The 23,138-nt window shown below is 42.7% G+C and overlaps 1 protein-coding gene across 9 annotated transcripts in view; it reads left to right on the forward strand.

The window, feature by feature from the left end:
- The first annotated feature begins 5,144 nt into the window (after positions 1 to 5,144).
- Positions 5,145 to 23,138, forward strand: part of SYTL2 (synaptotagmin like 2) — a 54,461-nt gene continuing 36,467 nt past the window's right edge. For 3 of the 9 annotated variants that reach the window (XM_079303482.1, XM_079303489.1, XM_079303490.1), the window contains exons 1-2: positions 5,146 to 5,339; positions 18,563 to 18,977. In XM_079303482.1, coding sequence (XP_079159608.1) covers positions 18,877 to 18,977 — 101 coding nt within the window. In that variant the 5' untranslated portion in view covers positions 5,146 to 5,339; positions 18,563 to 18,876. Of the gene's footprint in view, positions 5,340 to 18,562; positions 18,978 to 23,138 lie in introns of all 9 variants that reach the window. The other 6 variants (XM_079303486.1, XM_079303487.1, XM_079303488.1 and 3 more) reach the window with 5 other exon arrangements.

Genomic DNA, 23,138 nt, shown 5'->3' on the forward strand with positions numbered 1-23,138 from the left:
AATTACCCCCGTGTATTGAGCAGCTGCACTACCAGAAGCCTCCACCCCCTCAGTCCCCAACATTTACAGAGTCACAGAATACACTGAGTTGGAAGCAACCCATCAGGATCAAGTCCAGCTTCTGGCCCTACGCAGGACACTGCAAGAATCACACCATGTGCTGGGAGCATTGTCCAAACTCAGCTCCAGGCCATCCCCTTGGTCCTCCCGCTGTTGCTAGAGAGGAGATGGGTACCAGCCCCTCTGCTTCCCCTCACGAGGAAGTTACAGGCTGCCAAGTCTCCCCTGTCTCCTCCGGGCTGGACAGACCAAGTGCCCTCGGCCACTCCTCACACGGCTTGCCCTCAGGACCCTTCACCACCCTTCTGGTCCTCCCTTGGACACTCTCCAACACTCGATGTCTTTCTTGTGGCACCCAAAACTGCGCAGAACGCCCGAGGGGAGGCTGGCCCAGCTCAGAGCAGAGCGGGACGATCCCCTCCCGTGCCCGGCTGGCGATGCCCGATGCACCCCAGAGGACATTCGGCCCTCCTGGCAGCCAGGGCACTGCTGACACATGTCCAGCCTGCCACGGACCAAGACCCCAGGTCCCTCCCACTGGCTGCTGTCCATCCTCTGGCTCCCCAGCCTGTGAGTACATGTGGGGTTGCCCCGTCCCAGGAGCAGAATACGGAAAATCCATTTCCCCAGTCACGCTACAACATCGTGCAGTCACACCGTAACCCCCTGCCAATTTCCAAAGCAGGCTAACAATTCCCTCTGCCCTCAGCACGCCCTTGGCTAACGCTTCCCCCATGTTCCTTACACTGTCCCCCCAGCCCCCTTCGCCATCAGACCCCTCAGTGTACAAAGCTGGGCCGCCCCTCGGCGAGGCCAGCGCCTCGCTGCCCGCAGGCAGGCACCAAACCCCGCTGGCGCTGTCACCCTGCGCCTCGGCCTTCGCCACCCGTCCCCTCCCCGCCGCAGAGCTCCCTGCGGCCCCTCCCGGCCCTGCCGCCACCCACACCCGCGTCCCCCCGAGTGCCCGCGCCCGGGCCGCACCGCGCGGTGTCTGCCCCGGCCCCGGGGCACGGCCCGGCCCTGCCGCGCGCCCCGCCCGCCCGTCGCCATCGCGACGGGGCCGCGCAACACGGGGGCCGCCGGCGCCCTCTGCCCCGGGAATCGGGAAGGACGGGAAAAAGGTGTGAGGGACGGCCTGGCATTCGCCCAAATGCGGTGCCAGGCTGGGCGCCTGAAGTTGTAGTTCTCTTAGGAAGGAGAGCGCGTCCCAGCTGCGTACTGGGACAGTCCCGCACCGGGGCTGGGCCCCCGTCAGCGCAGAGCTGCTTGCTCGGGAACCGGCTCCCTCAGTCCAAGGCACGGCCATGGAGCCTCGGCCGGCTCCTGTCCCGCAGCAACAACAGCCCTACTCTGCGGCTGTGGCCCCTTCCCTCCACATCAGTGCAAAAGGCCATGCCCAGCCCTGGGGACAGCGCTCAAGAAGGTGGAAAGGAGGGCTGGAGTCTGATCCTGAAATACTTCTGCTTCTCTCCTCCTGCCCAGTGGACTGCAATAGATTTTGGATAGGCTCTGGTCATTTCCTTCCTTCATAGGATATCAATGCATGAGCCACATAATCCTGGGAGCCACAGAAATAAATTATCAATCACTAAAGTGCTGCCATCCATATTCGTGGGCAACATGGAATCATAGAAAGGCTTGTTGGAAGGGACCTTAAAGATCATCTGGTTTTAACACCCTGCCATCGGCAGATGTCATCACTAGTTCAGTTTGCTCAGAGCCCCATCCATCCTGGCCTTGAAAACTTTTAGGCTGGGCTCTCCTGTTTTAGTTTTAAACTATCCACCCTTGTCCCATAACTATCTGCATGTGTAAAAAAAGTCACTCTCCCTCTTTTTAATAAGCCCCCTCTAAGGACTGAAAGGCTGCCATAAGGTCTCCCCATAGCTGCCTTTTCTCCATGATGAACATTCACATTCACTTGCTTTGTTCATAATTTTTGGCTGTCTCTGTGGGAATTTGTGTTTTCCTTTAACAAGTCCTGTTTGACATAGTAGAGCAGTCTCTGTAATTAAGATATATTCATTAAAGTAAGGACAAAATGCTTTTAAGAAGAGATCTCTAGCCATGCTGCATAAGAGAGTAAATTTAAGGATGTCCTGGTCACAGGCAGGAGGACTTAAATTTGTTTTGTTTGAGAGCAAAAGAGAAGGATAATGATCAGGCCCTAGTCATGCACATTTAAGCTTTGAAGCCATTCCTTTCACAATCATTATTATCAAGCCAGTCTTTTTCTTGCCACAGAGAGTACTGTATAGAGTAATATTAATTATCCACACTGTTTCCTTTTACAATTTGCAATTCTGGTATACATTTTCTTGTAACATTTTAAAATAAATTCTAAATAATTTAAAAATATTTTTGAAGGCTTATGTTTTTAAAGCCTCTGCACTTCTCTATGTGGGAAGAGATGTATATTTGACAGGCTGAGAGCTCCTGTCCTGTGGTGGACTTGGGGGCAGCCAGGCAGGATATTTCTCAAGCTCCTCAACTCACCATTATTTCTCTGCCTTCCTTTGTGCACATGGAGAACTTTTTACAGCATAACCTAACAGCATGGAAGATTTTAAAAGAAACAAATAGTTACCTTGATGCCCAGGAACCAACTGAAGGATGAAAAGCAAGGGATGATGTGGTCCAAGCCACCTGGGAAATATCACTACAGCCATTAAATGAACAACATCAGAGTAAGCTGTGATTTGTGTTAGTTCATCAGAGAGCAGCTCAGTATCAAAGGCAGTTGAGTGACAGGAGGAAACTGGAGGAAGGAAAGCATTATCAGCTCAATTTGCTTCACTGGAAGTTACTGTCTCTTCAGCTAATACCTGTCATTTCGTAACCATACAAGGCACTCACTAATTTTTTTATTATTGGAAGAAGATGGGATAACTTCCTTTTTACCTCGGGAAATCACGAGAAAGATAGACATGCTGAATGAAGGGGTGAAGGAGGAAAGGTCATCCTCTTTCTGAATTCTGACAGCAATACTACCATACGAAGATACCTGCAGACTTGGTTGGTTCGGGTCTTTCTCCTGAAGATGCCATAACACTCTCTGTTGCACTGCAGTCAAAACCATGCTTATATCTTTTGATTGTGCTGAGAATTTCACAACTCTGTGACTGTGTCTGGGGAACACAAAGAGGAGGGTGGGTAGAGTATAGCCTTCTATGGCTAATTTTTGTTCTCTTGCTGCCACCTTGAGAATGTTCGGGCTCATTTAACTTGGAAAACAGCTGTCCTGTGTTGACATGAAATGCATGGATTCTTCAGATCTACTGCACCACTGCACAGTAGCTGTGGGAACAGGCTGGATACTGCATGCAGATTTTCCATCTGCAGTTACTGAGAAATGAGTCTGAGGGTCCTTCAGATACTCCATGTTCTGAAGGTTATTCAGGTATTTTCAGTTTCTTCTTTATGAAGATATCAACTGGCAACTGGTCCGTGCTGAGACAGTCCTTACACACATAATCCCACAGATTTCGTCTGAATCTATTTCAAGAACGCATCACTGAATTAAATTTGAGTAGGAGAGCTCATCTATGTATTCTAACAGACACAGCACACACCACACACACAGTTTCTCAGCAGTCAGTTCTCACAGGGCTGGAGACCTTGGCCATTTAGCAACGAGGAGCTGCTTTTTCCTAAGCTTGGGTACAAAGTTCTTGATTCGAGGGGGAATTGTTTTGGGCAGCGGGTACTCCAGACCCATCAATTCCAAGTCCATCCAGCAGGGGTCAAAGCTCACTCACAGCTGCCAGCTGATACAGCTGGTCCTGAGCCACTGTTTTACTCATACCTTCCTATTTCTTCGGGACTGCTGTGGGAGGGGAGAAAGAGGTATTTTACACACGAGAAAAATGAACTCCATCTACAAAGAGTCAAAAGGGCTTCGCATCACTTCTAATTAAGTGATGTTTCTTGATCTGCACTGAACAGCACTTTAGTGTGGGTTTGAATAGATAGAGCTTAGTATGCTGCATTGGCATGGATAAACAGGAGATGTAGATGAGAGGTGATTGAATGAAAATTGAGGGGAGCAAGCGACTTTCAATCTTTTATAAGGTCTCCAGTTCATTCTGATCCTTGTGAGCCAGAATTTTACTGCATAATGCATGGAAAGCACGCTCTACTCCCTTATTTTGTCATCAAAAAGGAACAGCCACGTATTATATGCATTAAATTGAAAGGATGTAATTGACTAAAACTTTACACCAACGCTATGAACAGTAAATTTTCTCTAAAAATTGTTTCACCATTTCCAAGTTTGAGAAGGAAGCGAAAGCTAAGAATTTATTGTTATCAGGAAGGCAGGGCTGATGGTACAGGATTTGGGGGTGCATGGACTCTGGCGGAGTTGCAATTTAAAGCAGAGCTGCTGCGAGCGAGAGCCGAGCCAGCGCTCCGGGCGCAGATGCGGGCAGGGGACAGCAGGGCTGCCCGCAGGGCACAGTGGCCCCGCTCCCGGCACGCCGGCTGAAATCCTCAGCTGCCCCAAACCAGAATTAAATCACTTAGATCAAGCACTCCGAGAAGAAGGGGGAAATGCCAGCACAGCGGCTCTCCCCATGCCGGGGTCGGTGCTGTCACCCTGCTGGCAGAGGCACTCCGGTCTCGGAAATCGCCGTGGCGCCTGGCTGCTGAGGGGAAGGTCCTGCTGAAACACCCCAAGAAATGGCGCCATGTGTGTTTTGTGCCACTAATTAAACAGAAAAGCACTTACAGCGGCTTCCTGGACAAATAGATGACTGAAACCTCTGTTATCGCGGCCTGGATCTTTACTCAAACAGGGGCGTATGTTCACACTTCTCGGGTTGCCTATCACCAGGTAAAATGAAATGCTGATCGTCGTCCCTCAAGGCAGCTCGTCAAGTCAAGCCGACACTTGGTGCGTGGGCTTGGTGTGAAGCAGCCACAGTCCGCCGCGGAGCTTCTGCCCCGGAGCAGTGCCCGCTGAGGGCCGGCCCGGAGCTCGCCCGGCCCGCGGGCAGTGTCACGGCCCCAGCCGGGCACACCCGCGGGTGCCGCAGGTGACACGGGCAGGAGGGCGGGCCGGGGGGGGAGCCGCCCTGCTCGCAGGGACGGGCGCCGGCATTGGCCCGGGCCGGCGGGACGGGCTCGGCTTCCCCCCGCGCCGCCGCCTCCCTCCCTGCCCTCAGACGAGCGGGGCGGAGGCGCGGGACAGCGGCTGGGTGCCCGCCGGGACCGCGGAGCCGGCGCTGCCTCTGGCCGGAGGGAAGGACGGGGGAGCCGCGGCGGGGACGGAAGGAGAGGTGAGGCGAGGCTGGCCTAGAAGGAGCTCTGGGGGTGGGAAGGAGGGGGTCTTGTTAGAGCAGTGACTCGGAGTCAAAAGGGGGCGTAGCAGCCCCCGCGCCCGCAGTGCTGGGGCAGCGTGAGAGCGAGCCCGCTGGGGAGCCCTGGCTGCCCGCTGGGGAGCCCTGGCTGCCCGCCTTCGCCAGCCGGCTGCTCCCAGGCTTGGCCCGTTCGCCTGAGGAGGCTCAGCGCTCACAGGTGTCTCGCCGGCCCGGCCCCGTTGCTGAGGCCGCGGGGAAGCGGCGCTTGTCAGCCCCTCCTCAGAACCGCTCCCGGGAGCGCCGTGCCCGGGGAGCCGAGCGCCGGGACATCCCCGCTGCTGCTGCCTCTGCCGGGGTGAGAGCTGTCAGAACTGCCCTGCACGGAGCTCCTGGAGTCTGCTGGATTGGCAGGACTCTCTGTTATTTTAAAATAAGGTGCTTAGATCTCAGCTGAGAGATGCTGATGACCTTTGTGTAAATAGTAAACACTTTTATTCTCAAAACAGTGAATTAGTCGCATCGTCCATGCTGTCTCTGCAGTGACTTGCAGGATTGGACCTGGCCCGAAAGTCTAACGCAGCCAGTTGTGTCTTTCCTGTGTGAGCAGAAGAATCTGCTTAGAAGATTGCTAGGATGAAAGTCACTTAAATCTGGAGACGAAATTGACAAGTAACAAGTATTTTTCAACTTTTTGAGAAAGCGTAAGGAGAAGGGACTTGGAACATGTTGTGGTGATGTGTGTTCCCCACACTCATTCACAGCATATGCTTAATGGAAATTTGTGAGAAGAAACTTGATTTTATTAGCTGAAAGAACTGATCAAAGTGGTGCACCAAAAGATTTGCGTGTTTACACACAGACTAAAGCTCTCGGTGATGGATTGTTTAAAAGCCTAATGAATCAAAGCCATTCATATTAGAGTTGTATACAGAAACAATGCAGCTTTCCAGTCATTAGTTCTTAATTATCATTAGTCATTATTATCTCTTTTCCAAACAGTTCTTAACAAGCACATATATAAGTGGTAATAAACCTGGAGTATATATACAGTACCCCGGAGCTGGTACCCTATATTTAGCACTGATTACTGTGCTGCTTGATGGTTTGTTTGAGTTGCAGGAGTCACAGTAAAGTATTTGAGAGCTCCTTGGCAAGAGAAGCTGGAATCAAAATGAGTTTTTTGTGATAGTTGTAAATGATCATCCTTTATTTGTAATTGTTAATGTATTGTTCACCTTGCTTCCTCCCTGGAAGAAAAGGGGGTGATCTCAGATGATGTAGTTCATATTATTTGAGGGAATAAGCTTACCATAGTATTGCTAGGCATCTTTTGTATATGATTTGCAGGATTATTCTGTTTCCATCAGACATATCTCCTTTTCATTCTGCAGTCTTATTTGATTTCATCTGACATCTTTCCTGACCACCCCACATACTTTGTTCTTATCTTGCAGTTTTTACATATCTTTGCATTATTTGCATGTGCTTTCCTGTGCCCTGTTTGGGCAAGTGTACTGCAAGCCTCTGTTCATTTGCACTTGTGTGTTATTAATGTACACTAAGTTATAAAATACTATTAAAATACACTGTATAAAATGCACTGTTGCTGTGTTACAGAATGCCTATACACTGCTACCAATTACCATGCCTTAGTGTATTTATGTCTAGGTCTAAGGCAAGGAAATAATAAACATCTTACCTGCTTCTACTTTATGTGTGCAGCCATTCTCTGCTTTGGTTGTAGGGCACGTTTTTTAATTTCTTGAAGCTGTCATTGGACCTGTCTCTTGTTAAACAAATTTTGTTCCAGCATTTCTTGCATCCTAAAATAATGTACTATCAATTTCACTGCCAGATTTTAAAAATTCAGTGAAATAGGTCTTTGTGTTCTTGTTTTCCAGTTCTGACAAAGGCCAGAGTAAACAAGACTCCCTTGCCCCCAAAAATGGAAAAAAATCACAGAAAAGTGAATTTGTCATTTCCCTTAAGAGCCAGTGCTTTAGAACACTGGATAGCACTCAATTAGTACTCTGTTTCTGCTGGATAGAGACCATGGGCAGGTATTCTCTGGAGTAAACTCCTGTTAGGAGATGCTTGCCAGATTTCAAGTGAAACTACTGTTTTGGTTTAGTACTTGGAGAAAATCTTTAATAGTTGCTTCTGGAAAAGAGGCTTAACCAGGAAAACTATTGGATGAAGTTAAAGAAATCACTCTTTACTGCTCTGTATTGTTTCCTGTGTTCATGACAGAAAAGGATGTAGCAGACTTAAATCAAAAATCTAATAAGAAAACATTATTTACAAGGAAACATAAAGATAATTTGTAGTCTCTCAGTGCGAAAAAATGTTTAATTTTCTTTTTATTTAATTAAAAGTCACGCTCCTATCTGTTGGAAGTCACTCTCTAGTCAAGAGTGACTTGTTTTAAACCACAGTAAAGAATTTTTTTTTCTCTGCACAGAAAGTGCTCTTCACCTGGGATGGCTGAGTAATGGATAGCTGCTAAAAGTAGTGGGTACCCTTCTGGTGCTTGAAGTCCATCACCTGTTGCATTTCAAAACAGCTTATTTAGATTCATCAAAAGTCAATTTAAGGAGGCTCCATAGTTTGACCTTCATATTCCAAAACACTTATGCCAAAATGTGTAGCATTTGCTGTATTGGCAGTCTCCAGTTTTTTAACTTATTTGGGCATAACTTGAGAGTGACAGCTGATTTCAGCAGACTTATTCATGATTCATCCTTGTGGTAGGGAGTCAATCCAATTCATCAGGGTAAAGCAACTGGCTATGTTAGATTTACTTCATGTTATAAGGTTTCCTTTCTGTATAATTTGATGCTGCTTAATTGCATCAAGAGGGGCAAAGGGAAGAGATATAATGTACATGTGAAGAGGATGAAAAGAACACCTCTTCCCCTTCTTTATTTTATAGCTCCTTTTCTGGATAATAATGCCAGACTATTTTTGACCTGAAACCCACTCAGCATCCTGTGCCTAGACATCAAATTAATGAGTAACTTAACAATTTGTTGCCCAGAGAAGCAGAGGTCTCCCCTTTCTGAAAGTGTTCTAGGCCAGACTGGATGTGGCTCTGAGTAACCTGGACTAGTGGAAGGTGTTCCTATCCATGGCAGGGGGGTTGGATCTAGATGGTCTTTAAATTCTCTTCTGAACCAAACCATGCTATGATCCCTTTTTCCCCCTTGCATCTTGGTATGTTCCTTTTTCTCTGCAGTATAAATCTTCTAAAAGTAATTTTTTTCTTTTTCTTTGTCCCAGTCAGGGAAATTTTGCATTTCATCTGTCTCTAAGTGTTTCTGAGTATAAACAAAAAGAAAAGTAAGAAGAAAGGGGATGCTTACCTGTGGAGTTATTAGCACAACAATATGCTAGATGCACTGCAAAATGTTTTTGTTCTACAAAAGCCTCAAACAACTTCTGTATGAAATCTCCTGCTCAATGTCTGATTCTGGCTGACTGATAAACTGACAGATTTAGCTCTGTACAGGATGGGACTACAGTCAGACCATGTGATTTCAGCTGTGTGGCTGGACCTCCAGAACTAGATCAGTGTATCCGAGAACCCCTGGGCTTTAGGAATGGTTTCTACATCATTAGCTTGGAGATGTTAAGATCTATCACCATGCTTTTCTTCTCTAATGAATTTAAATGGCTAATGTGATTTAAAAATAGAATTTAAAAATAGAGTGTCTGTTGTGAAAAATGAAGGGTGAGGCCCAAAAACTCTCTGTAATTGCACTTGAAGCAGTGTAAGCAAAAGGTATGTATCTATGTCCTAGGCAAAACTCTGTCAAACAAGCAGAAGTAGCAAGCCCTTAGCCTTCTATTCTGGTCCTGCTCATATAACTTGTTTTTTAATCCTGGGATAGTTTATGTTAGTGTAAATGTCATTAATTTTACCTTGCTTCATAGTGATTACATTACTTCTCTGAAGGTTAAGAGGCTTGGATTAAAAATAAATACCCTCAGGTTACTGTTCTGTTCCCTCTGCTCTATTAGAACTGGACTCCTCTATAGCCAAGAATGCAGGTCTGGATGAGGAGGGACGTTAGGAGAGACCTTGATTCATTTATTTTTTTTTATAGTGGCCTGACTGAGAAAAGATGTACCTCACTTCCTGTTTCTGCCTGCAAGGTTGTGACATCATTTTAATAATGATTGTGTGAGGTTTAATCCTTGGTAGTTCAGAGAGATCCAAGGAAACCTTTCAGAGATTATCATGTATTTTGGTGAACAAAGGGATGTGCATTTGAGTCTTCTTGGATTCAATGTTCATGGGGGCTCTGGATTTGGCTGCTTCTTGGGTATGTATCTGTAGTTATTGGGCAAGTGAGCTAACACCTTGCATAGCTATGCTCTTAAAGAATGAGCCACTCCTGCAAGACTAAATACCTGTTCAGGGCCAGGCCTGATACTCTAAAGCCCAGCCTCACAAACTCTAAACTCCTGATTTAGTTGCCTGTGTATGAAAAACAATTCCTGTCACAGTCTTTTGCTCCTTCTCTCCTATTCTGTGCTATCTGTAGGGCAAATCCTTCTCAGGCAGTGCAAATTGGCACCTGACTTCATCCAGTGTAACTGAAGGCTGCTCCAGAAACTTCCCTGCTTCATATGCTTCTCATGAGTAGCAATTTGGTTTAGCTCTTGCCATGGCCTTTTATCTTCCTTGCTCTATAGCACACCTCGTTTTTCAGTGTAAGAGTTGTCTGCTTGCATCTGGCCATAAGTGTTCAGGGAAACTGGTACCAGTCAGGGAGAAGACAATTTTGCATGATACAGCCCAGCCCTCGGTGCAAACAATCTCATGAGTGAAGTTTTCATGGCTGATAGACTTCCTGTTATTCTTGCAATTTAATATCAGTATTAAGGAGGACTAACATTGCTGCTGGCTGGTTTCAACTCAGCCAGAATGATCCCAATAGCAGACAAAATTTTCATGTTATGGGGCTATCTGTTAAAACATTATGCTTAGGAGGACAAGTTATTTTCCTCTCAACAGGGAGCTATTGTGAGCTTTTATAAATGTATATATATATATATATAAAGACAACAACAACAAAACAAGTAAACAATAACCCTGAAATAAAAACTTCATTGCAGAGTTTAAGTTAATTTTGGTGACTGAGAAGAGACCTGATTCTGACTGGTCTATGAACAGACTGCATGCTATCTTTTTTTAACCATTTTGAATGCTAACTTTTTAAACCATTTTGATTTTTAACTTACCTGGGAACTTTGATGTAGTGCTTTTTTTTTGCAGCTTGATTGTTTCTGTGGCTGCAGGACTCCTAAAGGATATTTTCTTTCCTCTAGCACCTGATTTTGTGCTGGCAATTGTGTGAGGCCCTGTTTTCAAGTAGGTGTGTGCTTTAGTTACGGTAGCAAGGACCTGATTAATTGATGCCAACTTTCTTAGTATCCTTGAGATTATGTAATTTATTATGTAGGTAATTTTAATCTTTAAAGCTTGCAAAAGTGAGTGTCTAAGGTGAATGGTTAGTCAGTCAGCTGTGAGAAAGGACAGACAAAGGGCTTGTGCTGCTTGCTGGCTCTTTGTCCACAGTAGTAATCAATTAAATAGGGCTGTAGTTATAAGAGCAAGGCTGGTAGCTGAAAAGCAGGGAGGTGCAGTGACAAATTAGAGTGGTTCAGGTGAGTTACGGGTTCTTTTGATTCCCACAGGTACTTATGCAGTTAATTGAGAATGATGGAGTTCCTTTTGCAATGTTCTGTGTGGTCCCAAATTTCTGTTGAGCTGCAGGCAAAGGTGCTCTGGGGAAGCTGAGATTGGTGGCCTCTGCCAGTGAAAGCAAAGATAATGTAAAATGGTGCTGTCTTGACTAGGAAATTTTATGCTTAATATGTACCACAAAGCTGTACTGTGCACCCTCCTGCAGAGACAGTGACCTGTGCAGTTGGCTGTTGACTGTGCTTTAGAGAAGATCCAAGTGATACATGGAAGGGGTGACCTGCTAACCCACAGGTTCCCTGTTTTACAAAAGTAGCGGGGGGATATCAGTGTGTCAGTAATGGTGGCTGTCCTTGCTCAACTAGCTCATCACCTCAACTCAAATGAGGAGTAAGAGTGGGATTGTCAAAGGCACAGGGATGCAACAGATACTGACTAATGGATTTTCATAATGAGATTAAAGCCATCTGAGAAGTCATGTCCATGGACTTGGAAATAAAACTTTGGAACGATTTCTTCAGAAACTGTACACTCCAATCTTCCAGTTGGTGTTTAGGACTGGAACTGCTCTACAAATGGTCTTATTGTCACCTCAATTTAGCATTACTCTTAAGTATTTGAATCCAAATCCTTGTCTGCCCTTTGTTACAAATAGATTTCTTCTCATCTGTGCTGCTAGTCCCCTAATAAGCCCTTTTGTTGGATTGTCTGCACTAGCAAAGAGTCAGAACTACTCAGTGACTGGAAACTGCAGCTCAGTTCGTTTTCACATAAGAAAGAATATCTTAACAAAGTGCAGGAAGTGTGTCACTTCCCAGTAGCCATGATAGGAAATACTTGTTAATTAGTCACACTGTTTTACACACTTCCCTTCTTCAATAGTACAATTCCTACAATAAAATAGAATCCTAACTAAAATGTAGCCAATGCTTGCTGGAGAGCAAGGAAGGAGCGTAGAGGTCAGATAGTTCCCCTAAAGTCTCCAGTATCTAAACTTGTCAAGGCCTCTACTTTGGCCTTTTTGGTAGCTCTCTTTTTTTTTTTTTTTTTTTTTTTTTTAAATTTTAGTAGTTCCTAGTACATAATAAATGTTTTTATTTGTCTTGCATCAGAGCAGTGTTCATTAGCCTAATCCAGGTAATTCTAAACCCCAAACTGGAATATTTATTTATTTATTTATTTATTTAAAAGAATGGGGCCACGGAAGAAGAGGAAAGGGATTTGGCAGCTCCTAGTTATAGATTAATGTCTTCTGTGGAACAGTACAGGTGGGAAAAATAGGTGTGTTCTCCATTCTGCAATAAAAGTTTATGAGAAGAGAATGGAGGTCCTGTTGTCCCATTTTCATTGTTATCTTCCATGCTGAATCCATCTGTTTAAGATGGCAAGTCTTCAGAAGAAGAGGGAAAGAACTTCTTTCCTGTAAAATGAGAAGGTCGTGGCTTCTTAACAAAACCTTCTTAAGAAATTAATTAATTAGTTGCATTATGAGTTTCAGGGTTGCTTGTTGCTGGAATCTTTTATGGAAGAGAGAGGTGGGTCAATGTTTTGTCTTATTCTTGTGTGACTTCGCTAGAATTTGAATCTGTCTTGTATTTTTGTTTGGAAAACATTCAGAAACAGCTAGCCATTAAATACAGAAATATATCAGATATGTAGGGTCAGGAGGTGCTCCCACCATGTAGTTGGTTTGTTTCTGATCTCTCTAAAGGTTTTAGTATTTTGCTTAAATATGTTTTCAAGCAAGATATAAAAACAGTCCCTCAGACTGGACCCTGATTTTAATGCCAGTGTTGGCATGAAGAATGAGGAAGTGGCAATGGGAGCTTGAGTCCTGTGAGCTTCACACTTCTGCTGTCTAAATGGAGATGAGAATAATTGTTACACAACTGACAGTGCTCTGCCTTCAGAGATCTACTGAGTCACCTTCATTATTATATTTCAAGTCTGTTATGCTGAGACAATACTATTTGTTTTGTAATTCTTGATGAAAAGAATTAACTAGAAGAATGAAGTTCTTTCAAATGAACTGTTACTAATTCAAGCAATGTGCCCACTGAGATTAAACCAGCCAAGTACAAAGGGTACAATGTGCAAGGAAATATAACTAGATTTCAAAATATGCTGATGTTAGTATCAATAACTTGGTGAAATTTCTGTAATTTTGAAGATTCTTCAAATTATATATTTTTAGTAGATCTGTACTTACTGCAATGTGAAATAAATGGCGTGACACCCACAGTTAGTCTGACAGTGGTCACAGGGGCAAGGAATGTTTAGGTGTGTTTTCCTGAGGCTTCTCTTTAATTGATGAGACTCTTCTCCAGAGACCACATCCTCTTAATACCTCTGGCCTAATGATTTTACACCATAACAGGTATAGAGTTTGACATTCTTAGGCAGTGCTGCCAATATCCAAGCCCTGTGAAAGAAATGGCAAGCTGCCATATGTGATTAGAGGGATTAGGCCACAACCAAAGAAAATTATTCTTTTCTGTTCCAATATTAAGTTGTTAATTTTTATCCTCTTGTTATTAACTCTTCTTCAGAGTAAATTGCCTTTATAGTCTTCAAGGTGATGAAGGTCTTAATGTCTTACCAAATAAGAATAAAATTAAACCACAGGCAGGGTCATGTGGACCAGCAAATCAGATGTTCCAGAAGAAAATGAGAATTTTTTCTGAAGTGCTTGTGTTACTCCAGCTGAATTTTTTCCTCTTTCAGCTGGTTGAACATCATTATATAAGGCTTTTAGTGAAAGTATCTTGAGACTGCAACTATTTTACAGGTTAAAAGCAGTAAGGATTATTTTGATACTGTTAAGCAAGGGTAAAGTGTGAGTAAAGCTTGTGTGTAACTTGTAATATTTTCCCCTTTGTGGCTGTTGGGAGCAGTTAACCATGTTGTAAGGAATACTGCACAGGAGAACAAGTAGGCCTATTATTGTAATAAAATGAAGCATTGCTCTATTAATAAGGCAATACTGGAACTGCTCTTAAAATAGATCTCCCTCACTTCTGAAAAAGTCCTTGTTCTACCAACACTTTTCACAACTAGCTAGATAAGAAATTCCCTACCTCCCACTGACTAAACATACATGTAAGCAAACACTCCTCTCTGAATTAATCTCTAGGACTGTTGGAAATATGATATGCTGTGTATACTCTGCTGTTATAATTTTGAAAATATTCAGATAGCACCTCTTCTAAGAGCAGATGGATTGGCTGCAGATATGCATATTTTACTGGGTGATCTTTTCCTTTCTGCCCCTTCAGGAATAAAAATTACAAAAGGCCTTCTTGTGCTTGTTTTAAATTCTTGTCCTGATCATTGCAGGCAACAGCTTCTAAAACTCCCGTGAATTGTGACTTAAGTCCCTCTTCAAAGTTAATAGCTTTTCTTCTCCATTGCTCAAACTGAAATCCATAATCCTCTGATCTTCTGAGCAAATACGTTCATGACCGTTTGTGCTTGTGCCAACACTGGCATTTAGCTTAATTAGCTGTCCTGCCTTCATGGCATTTGCCTCATGTATTTACAGAAAAAAATATTTCTAAGCCTAGGCTAGTGCTCAGTTACCTGTGACTGTATTGCTTAAATATCACTGCAGAATGAAATTTATTCAGGAGACTGATTTGTTTGTTGTTGCTGCAGAGCTGTAGCTTGTGGGGCTCGCAGTCAGAGGTACTGTTACTGCCTAATGTCACTTCCCAGGGCCATAGGGGCCAGTTCTCCAAGGCTTTTATTGCTCTTAGCATTCTTCTTGGCTTCTCTGCTTCAAAATAAAGGTTTATTATTTCCTGAGTATGGGTGTAGGCCAAACTTGGTTACTTTTGAGGACGAGTTCCTTTGCACAGTCAAATTGTTGTAGTGTACAATTGCATTTATCTATCTTCCTCAGCTTCCTGTTGCCTTATGTGTGGACTTCAAACTCATCCATGCTAGTGCTGGTATGTTCTAGCAGTGGAGAAATATAGTTAGATTTCAAGCACATAAATCCAAACCCTCTTATTTTTAGGAGCCAGTAGGCTACTTGCCAGTGAATGCTTTCTGGGATGAAGATGTGTGCAGATAGCAGTCACTGATCAGCCAGGCCTGCAGGGTAAGTTGTTCAGCTGAAGGAGTTGGCACAAAAAGCTGTGTGAAGCAGCCAGAAGTGTAGGATTGGCTGTCACCTTCTTCCTTTTGTTAGAAGGCATTGGCTGCAAGACAGATTCTCTGGATCAAAGCTTTAGCAGCTTAGGTCTGCTCTACAAGGAGCACTTGAAAAGTAGTTTTGCAATGTAAATTTAAGATATTATGAGGTTTCTACATGCAAAAGGAGATCTTGTTGGTTTGAATGGAACAGCTGACTCTGGGGATTTGCTGTTTGTTTTCTGACTCTGTTGGTAAACAGTGTCAGCCATGGCAAAGTACTCCAACCTTTTCTTTGCCTCCCTCATTGCATCCCATAGGTATACACTGAGTAGAAGGTTGGAAACCTGAATTATTATTATTATTACTATTATTATTATTATTATTTACTGTCTCTTAGTGTAAAATCCCATAGTGTTTACAATACAGTCTTCAAAATAATATTCCCCTTTTGTATTTGTGGGTAAGCAGTGTGTGGGGGTAAGCAGAGCTGTCTGTAGGGTTAATGAGTTTGTAGACAACGTTGTCTTTCTTTTGTGGTTCCTGTTTTAGAAAAATGTCAATTCTGACTTAAAGCAATTGAGGTGTACAGCTGCCTGAGAGGTTCTGAGAAATTTTACAAGATAAAATTTTTTGACAAGTGCCTGGCCTAAACCACTTGGAAAGTAAGAGCAGCTTAAGAGTGTGTGTGAGCAAAACTGCATTTTGAGTTGCCTTTCAGTTTCTTTTATTGTCAAAACATAAAAGCTTTCATGCATGAGTTGGATAAAACATAATTTCAGATCCCTGTTTATTACTGGGAGTCTTCAGTAAAGGGAAGATTTTTTTAGTGTGGTTTAACTTGAATTTAATGTTTAAGAAAAAATTATGCCAAATATGCCATGAGTCACAAATGTTAGTATATAGTGCATGAAAACCCTACTTTGGAAGTCAGTCAATGTGGTAACAATTTCCATGATTTAATCAGTTTGATAAGGGTCTTTCAGTCTTATTTGAAACTCAGGTCTGAAAACTTTCATGACAAAAAGCCCTTGCCACTTGCAGTGGCATCAAACTGTTCAGACCTCTCAGTTCTTCCTGACATGTATAGGCATTTTTAAGAGGAAGAAAATGTCAAAAGAAATCAAAATGATTGAGGCTGGGGTGGTGTTAGAGTATGAATTGAACAGGGGGAAGACATTGAATTTTTTTTCTTCACTTTTTAATTTTAAATTAAGTTTTATAACAGGTTCTATACTCTACTAGCAGTTTTTACCATCTGTGTTTGGAATCAATGCTGATAATCTTTAGCAGAAAGCCAGCCTTGCAGTAACTTGTATCAGACAATCTCATGAGACTGGCCATGCACCACACACAGAGAAAGGTTTCCTTGTTTATGAAGAGCAGTGGAATCATGGGTGAAGAGCTGCCAGGGTGGGTGGTATCTTGGTATCTCACCTCTGATTGAAAACAAGGTGGGGTGCAGCCCTGGCTGATGAAACTGCTCTACAGAATGATGGTATCTGGGAAGTTTAGTAGCAGTGCTGCTTGCTGTGAGCTCTCACAGCCTGTTTGCATGTGCCCTTGCAAACTGTTCCTCAAACATGGAGAACTGAAGCTCTATTTCCACTGATTTTATTGATTTGAGTGCTGAGAGACATCAGTGACATCTGCAGGTGGTTTTGTAAATACTGTCAAAGTATTTCCTTTAGATTTTTCAATTCATATAATAAGACAATATAACAAAAATGACCAAAGATGTGGTATGATATTATTGCCTGCAACAACTTTCTTGCAGACTTGACTGATCTTGGGGAGGAAACAAAGCAAAATCTTTGATTATTCCAGTTCCCAGGTGTCCAGGGTTTATAATTGCTACATGAATTTCTGTGCCTGTTGGCTGGGCACTTGCTGTTCAACCAGCATCCAGGGCTTTGGATTAGCAGTGTGGATGCTGGTTTCTGTGTCAGATGGTGTAGAAAGTTTCTACATGACAGTTGAAACCAATATCCATACCAGCTCCTAAGCTGAAAGAGTACTGTAGTAGATACTCAACAAATCTAGGATTGTTACATTTTTCCCTAGTCCTGTATAGTAAGCACTTTCCAATTTGCCTAATTATCAACCCATAATTTTCTAAATGCAAGTGAAGTTACAGATGGCAGGTTGTTCAACATGCTGTTGTATCAACCTCATGCAACAAAATCACAATGAGAATCATAGAGAAAAATATGGCAGCCAAACAAAAACAAGCAGAAGATGGTTAGGCATTGGAGTTGTTGGGGGGATAATCAGTAATGTGGCTACAGCTCCCTACCAAATCTGAAAGAATTGCTGATATTTTCAGAATGAAGTTTACCTTTGAGTCCTGCCAGTGTCATATCTTGCTTTAATGGCCTGGTTGCACTCTTGTGGCCAGGGGAGCAAATGCAGTGACTTGTTTTGTGCCTGTAGTGCTCAGTAGATTGATAGCAGGTCAGCATCCTGTCAGCCACATCACACTGACAGTCTGCTAGGGCCAAAGGAAGACACCCACAACCCTGAAGCTCTGATGGAGCTGCCTGGTACAGAGACATGTCCAGAGAAAACATCTCCTTCTCTTCTGTCTCTCACCACGTTTGGCACTAGCATTCTGAGCATTAAATTCAAGCTATTTATTTCTTTTTTCTCAGGCTTTGATATCCACATCTCTGTAATCCTGAGGCACTAAGATACCCTACCACAGACATAATTAACTCCTCCCCAAGCCACTCTCTCTTATTCCTTTAAGGGTTTTTTTTGAAGGAGAGGTTTTTGTCTTTGACAGCTGGAATTATCTCTGAAACCATGGCCTATGAAACAGAGACAAAGCAGTATTTCAAATTACTACTTGAAAATGCAGTTTGGCTTGTATAAAGCAGTGAGGTTCATGTTAGCACATGACTTGTAATTACACATACTCAATATGATTATGTATAAATTATTTCACATTTATTCCATATGGTCTCTAGGACAGTGATTTGGCCTTTTTTTTCCTTTTATTTTAAGTTGTAATAAATGCACTTTACTTATTGGGGGGTGGTTATCTCCCCTTTCCTTCAAATTATTCTGCTAACTCTAAGGGTGATTTAAAATATACTTGTGTAATACAAGTGTACCAATTGTAAAACACTCATTTCTATATTTTAGGGTGTGAGTTTTCATATTGGGGAGGAAGATATTTTCATGGCCACCTTGTTCAAGAGGCCTGTAAAGCAGGTTTGACTTGAAGTGACCATTTGAACTTCATGAAGTCATTTAATCATACTGAAAAACTTGTTTCTTTTAATTAAAAATGCATACATAATCTACTTCCTTGATCCCTGATATTGCAACTTGTTCTTCCTTGTGTCTTTTTTAGGGAATGTTTTGTTTGTTCTCAAACACTGGATATGCTGGGTCAATGAACTGTTACTCCAGGAAGCAGAGCTGAGAGGACAAACTGAGAAGACATTATTATGATGACAAGCAGGAATGCAACACTTCCCCAGAAGTCTCTCATCCAGGGAAACATGCAAGAAAGCAACCTTTAAACTGCTGACTGTAACCTGGTCCAGGTTTGTCAGTGCCTGCTGAAAAAGACTTCTAGAGCTTTAAAGCAGGTTGCAAGACAACTGTCCTCAGCAGGATCCAGAATCTTCCCAGGCACTTTTCCTGCCCTACACACAGAACAAGATGATTGACCTAAGCTTCCTAACAGAGGAGGAGCAAGAGGCAATAATGAAGGTGCTGCAACGGGATGCAGAGCTTAAAAGAACTGAAGAAGAGAGAGTCAGGTAAGGGATCTAGCACCCTGCTTGTCCTGGGAAGACCTGCACAGTTCCTGTACTGTTACTCAGGGGTAGATTGAAACAGTTGCTGCTGAGGGCCCCATATTCCTCAGTATATGTGGTTTGGAGATTTTTTTACTCTGGACTAGATTTACCAAAGTCTCTGGATGAAATACCTTTACCACACCAATGATTGATTACTGGCAAAAATTGTTTTGGACCTTTGCAATTCCCTAAGGGGCCAAGAGCACCCTGTATGCATCTGCCTGCATACGCATCTGCCTTGGTTTCCTCAGACTAGGGTTCAGTTTGCAAGTGTCAAAACCACTGCAGACTGGACTAATGCATAGTAAGTGAGAGACTTGGCTCAAAAGGTGTGCAAGCACCCCCAGCAAACCAAAACATGGTTGCAGTCAACAAATATGTCTGAATGCTGAAGTTATGGAGCTGCAATATATTGGAGCTATAGTTCAGAAAAAGTATCAGTGCTATGCCACACTGCCAAGAAAAGTCCTTGCAATCCATAGATAAAGCAGAAAATTACTCCTTGTAATTACTCCAGAAAATTACTCCTTAATTTCTTTGTGATGTCACAGATGGAGCAATGTGTTGTTATTCTGGAGTGTTTTATGTGCAGGGAGGTTTTACTGTAGCTACTATATTAGGGTAACTGCCATGACTAGAAATGCAGCATGGAAAGTAGTGTTTCCCAGATAGACAGCTTTCTATCTACACAGGTGTAAATGGCAGTCAAATAGTTTCTTCAGCTGATATAGATAGCTGCCTGCTCAAGAGTGAGGATTTTGGTAGACACTGGTTTTCTTTTTCCAGTGTGAAGGAAATTATCTATTACAAGGTATATAAATTAATATGTGGACAAATAATGAAAAATGGTGCTGAAAACTCCAAGTGCTATAACAGAAACCATTTTTTACAGCCTTAGTGAAGGCAGGATTTTCTGTCACTGATTTGGTAATCTTCTCTAAGATTCCTTCTCGTTGTGATATTCCTCATGAAGTAATGTATTTCCAATTTAAATGTTTTGAAATTATTCCAACCAGGGTGCATCTCTGATGCTTCTTAGCTACTGAGAAAGATGGTTTTTTTTCTTTGATAAATGTCCTATATTCTGCAAAGGAGAAGGCAGGCAGCCTCTTGCCATAAGAGCAGCATTCCTTTTGCTGAGTATGCTTGTACAGCCCTGAGGTTCTTTGATCAGCATGTGGTCAGCATTTTGTTGAGTTATTCTACTTGCTTCTTTTAAGAGCAATAAAGTGTAGACCAGTAGCTTCTCCTTGTTAAAAAATTTTTCCTCTCAAAGCATTTGCTTTGCTGAAGGTAAAATTATTACAGGCACTGTTCCAAGTTCCTAAGTAAATATTTTCACCACACAGTCTTGTCTTCTTCAAAAAGCAGTAGACTGACTTTGGTGTAACAGAATAGGCATTTTATTTATTGAAGGTAAAAAACCACTGTTTTTATTCTTGAAATGTTACATCAATGCCAGGTCTGAAAGCATTCAGGGTAAGTAACTGTAAATGAGAGGTTGAAAAGAGTATCTAGGGAAAGGAACTCTTCTTGCAACAGAAATTAAAAAAAACCTCTCAGTAGTGGTCTGAAAGGACAAGTATTTTTGTCCCTTTAGCTTTACTTTTGGCATTTATAATTCTAGTTTGAGAGGGTGTGGTGGAAAATGCAAGAGACTGCAGGTCGTAGCAGCCTGTAATCAGCACATTTGCTGCTACAATAAAACGTCTCTTTTGGTTTCTAAATATTATAAATTCTGAGAAACTGGAAGCTTACATATGAAATAGACTTTTCTACTTAATTGTGGCACATGGAGATGCTTTTCATATCTTCTGTATTAAACCACTACTTGAATTATATCTCCAGCCAAGGAGATGCAGTATTGTAGTTTGGATTCTATAACCTTGCACAGCTGGAAGATTCCAAGAGCTGGGATCAACTGTTACTGTACAAACATCAGACAACGTGTTATTTATATGTGTATATAATGGAAGTCTTTCAATGTGAAATTTTTTCCTTTCCAGAAGAAATTCTGAGGTTTCAAGTGTGTTCTAATAATCTGTGCCAGGTTCTTGGAGAGTGGACAAATTGGTAACATGACAAAATCCTGTTTGAGCCACTTCCTAGTGGAATTTTACAAATCACCTGATAGAGTCTCTTCCCTGCTAGCAGTTTCTAGAATTGCTAATCTAATAAAAGTGCTCTGATTAGGCTGGCCATACAGCCTCCTTAAGGTAGTCTGCTTTAATTTTTGGTTTGTTGAGGGCTGTAGCAGATGTTTCCCCATCTTGTGTCTCCTTTTGTGTTGGTGTGGATCAGCACGATTAGTTTTAGGTACAGCATTGCTTTGGGAACAGCATGACTGCTTCCTTTTTCACCTCTGCTGAGGTTTGTCTCAAAGGAAAGAGGATGTTCCTGTTCTCATTGGCAAAAGGGTGATGAAGAAATCTCAGATGACAAGAGGGTGTGATGCATGGAAAGCAAAAGACATTGTATGCTCTTTTATTCCTAGTGCAAGAAGATGCCTCTTTTTTCTTCCTTACCTTAGGAGCTGTAGCAGGTCACTCAATGGCAGTGTTCCTATGGATGGGGCAAAGACATAAAACAAGAGTCAGGTGACAGCTTGTCAAGACTAGAAGCTTTTTTTCAGCATATGACTGAATTGTTTTGTTGTCATCATTCCTGCCCAGGAATCTCTGATATGCCTTTCTCCAGCATTGAACAAATGAATGGGCTATGTGCATAACTGAATGTCCTGGCAGTAGGTTCACCATAACCCTAGCCCCTTCTACAGATGCAGAGTTCAGAATTGACTTAGCTTTGAGCTCTTTCTGGAGACAGTAACGTGAGCACAAATGTATCTGCCTGTGGAGTTGTGGAGTGTGGTTGGGTGACTCTCCTGTGGTTTGAGTAGCTGGCTCCTGGCACCAGCCTGTCTAAAGCAGAAAGCTCTTGTGGTCACCTTGGGACAGGCTTCCCTGCTGTGGTGATCAGCCCTTCCCAGCAGAACCTCCTAGCAGTGCTCTTGTGGGATGTGCATGGGATTGTTTGTTCCTTGTGTAAACTGAAGGAGGTTAATGATAGGGGAAATTCTGGTGCAGAGTTGTTTGTGTGGTGGGTGGGGACTGCTGTGTGCCAAACCCCTTCAATACATTAATTGGTGTGGTTATTGCAAAAAGACAGAAAGCTTCAGGGGTCTGGTTCTGCTGGGAGTCTGTAGCTGTTGAAAGACTATTGTAAATGTTATTTTGACTCTGGCTAGTTCTGACAGTTATTCTCTCCAGTTTTCAAGGCAATTTTCCTTATATTGTTTACTGTCAGAAGAAAGGCTCTTTTATGAGGTGGGATATATTTAAGATATCAAAGAGAGATTAATATTGGCATTGGGGATACTGGACTTACTACTGTAATGTGAAAATAACTGACATCAGAATGCACACTCAAAGTTGTCATAAAATATGTTTTTGTTACATGAAACTGTTTTGAGAGTGTGCTTAACAGAGGCAAGGAGGTTTTTCATGTACCTACTATGGCAGAAAAAGATCTGCTCATGTCTTCTGGATGAATTCCCCATAATGGACACTGCATAGCCCCACATATGATTTTCCAAATACAGTGACTATTCAGGAAGTGGATCAATTTTATTATCTAGCAGAATGTTTGTGTCATTACTTATCCTTTTTAACAAAGCAAACTGACATAAGAATGAAGATGGGGAGAATGGTCCCAGCCCACCTTGTGAAATGCCAGTAAGAAAAGCAGGACTGTTTTCATCTTGATCAGGTGAGACAACTGGGCTTAAGGAAGGGACCTTGCTTATTGGTCTTGGTAAGAGATACAGCATTGGACTACACTGAGATATGAGCTGATACCTTTTCTTCCCAGTGTTGGTTACTACTTTGTCTACTAGTAGCAGATAAATTGTTTGACAGGATTGTTTTGGGTCTGCTAATGAAGCAAGGGAGATGGGACATATCCTGTATAGTAGGAGAATGTACTGAAGGGAAAAAGCAGATACTTTTAAAAATTTTTAAACTGTATATTGAGTACTCCGTCTGTAAGCAAGGTTTTCCCTACAGTTCAAAAACTTTCTTGGTAAGATTTATCACATTTGAAGCCTTTGTCTTCAGATTAGATTAG

Source organism: Erithacus rubecula (assembly GCF_903797595.1).
Source record: "Erithacus rubecula genome assembly, chromosome: 1".
Taxonomy (NCBI): domain Eukaryota; kingdom Metazoa; phylum Chordata; class Aves; order Passeriformes; family Muscicapidae; genus Erithacus; species Erithacus rubecula.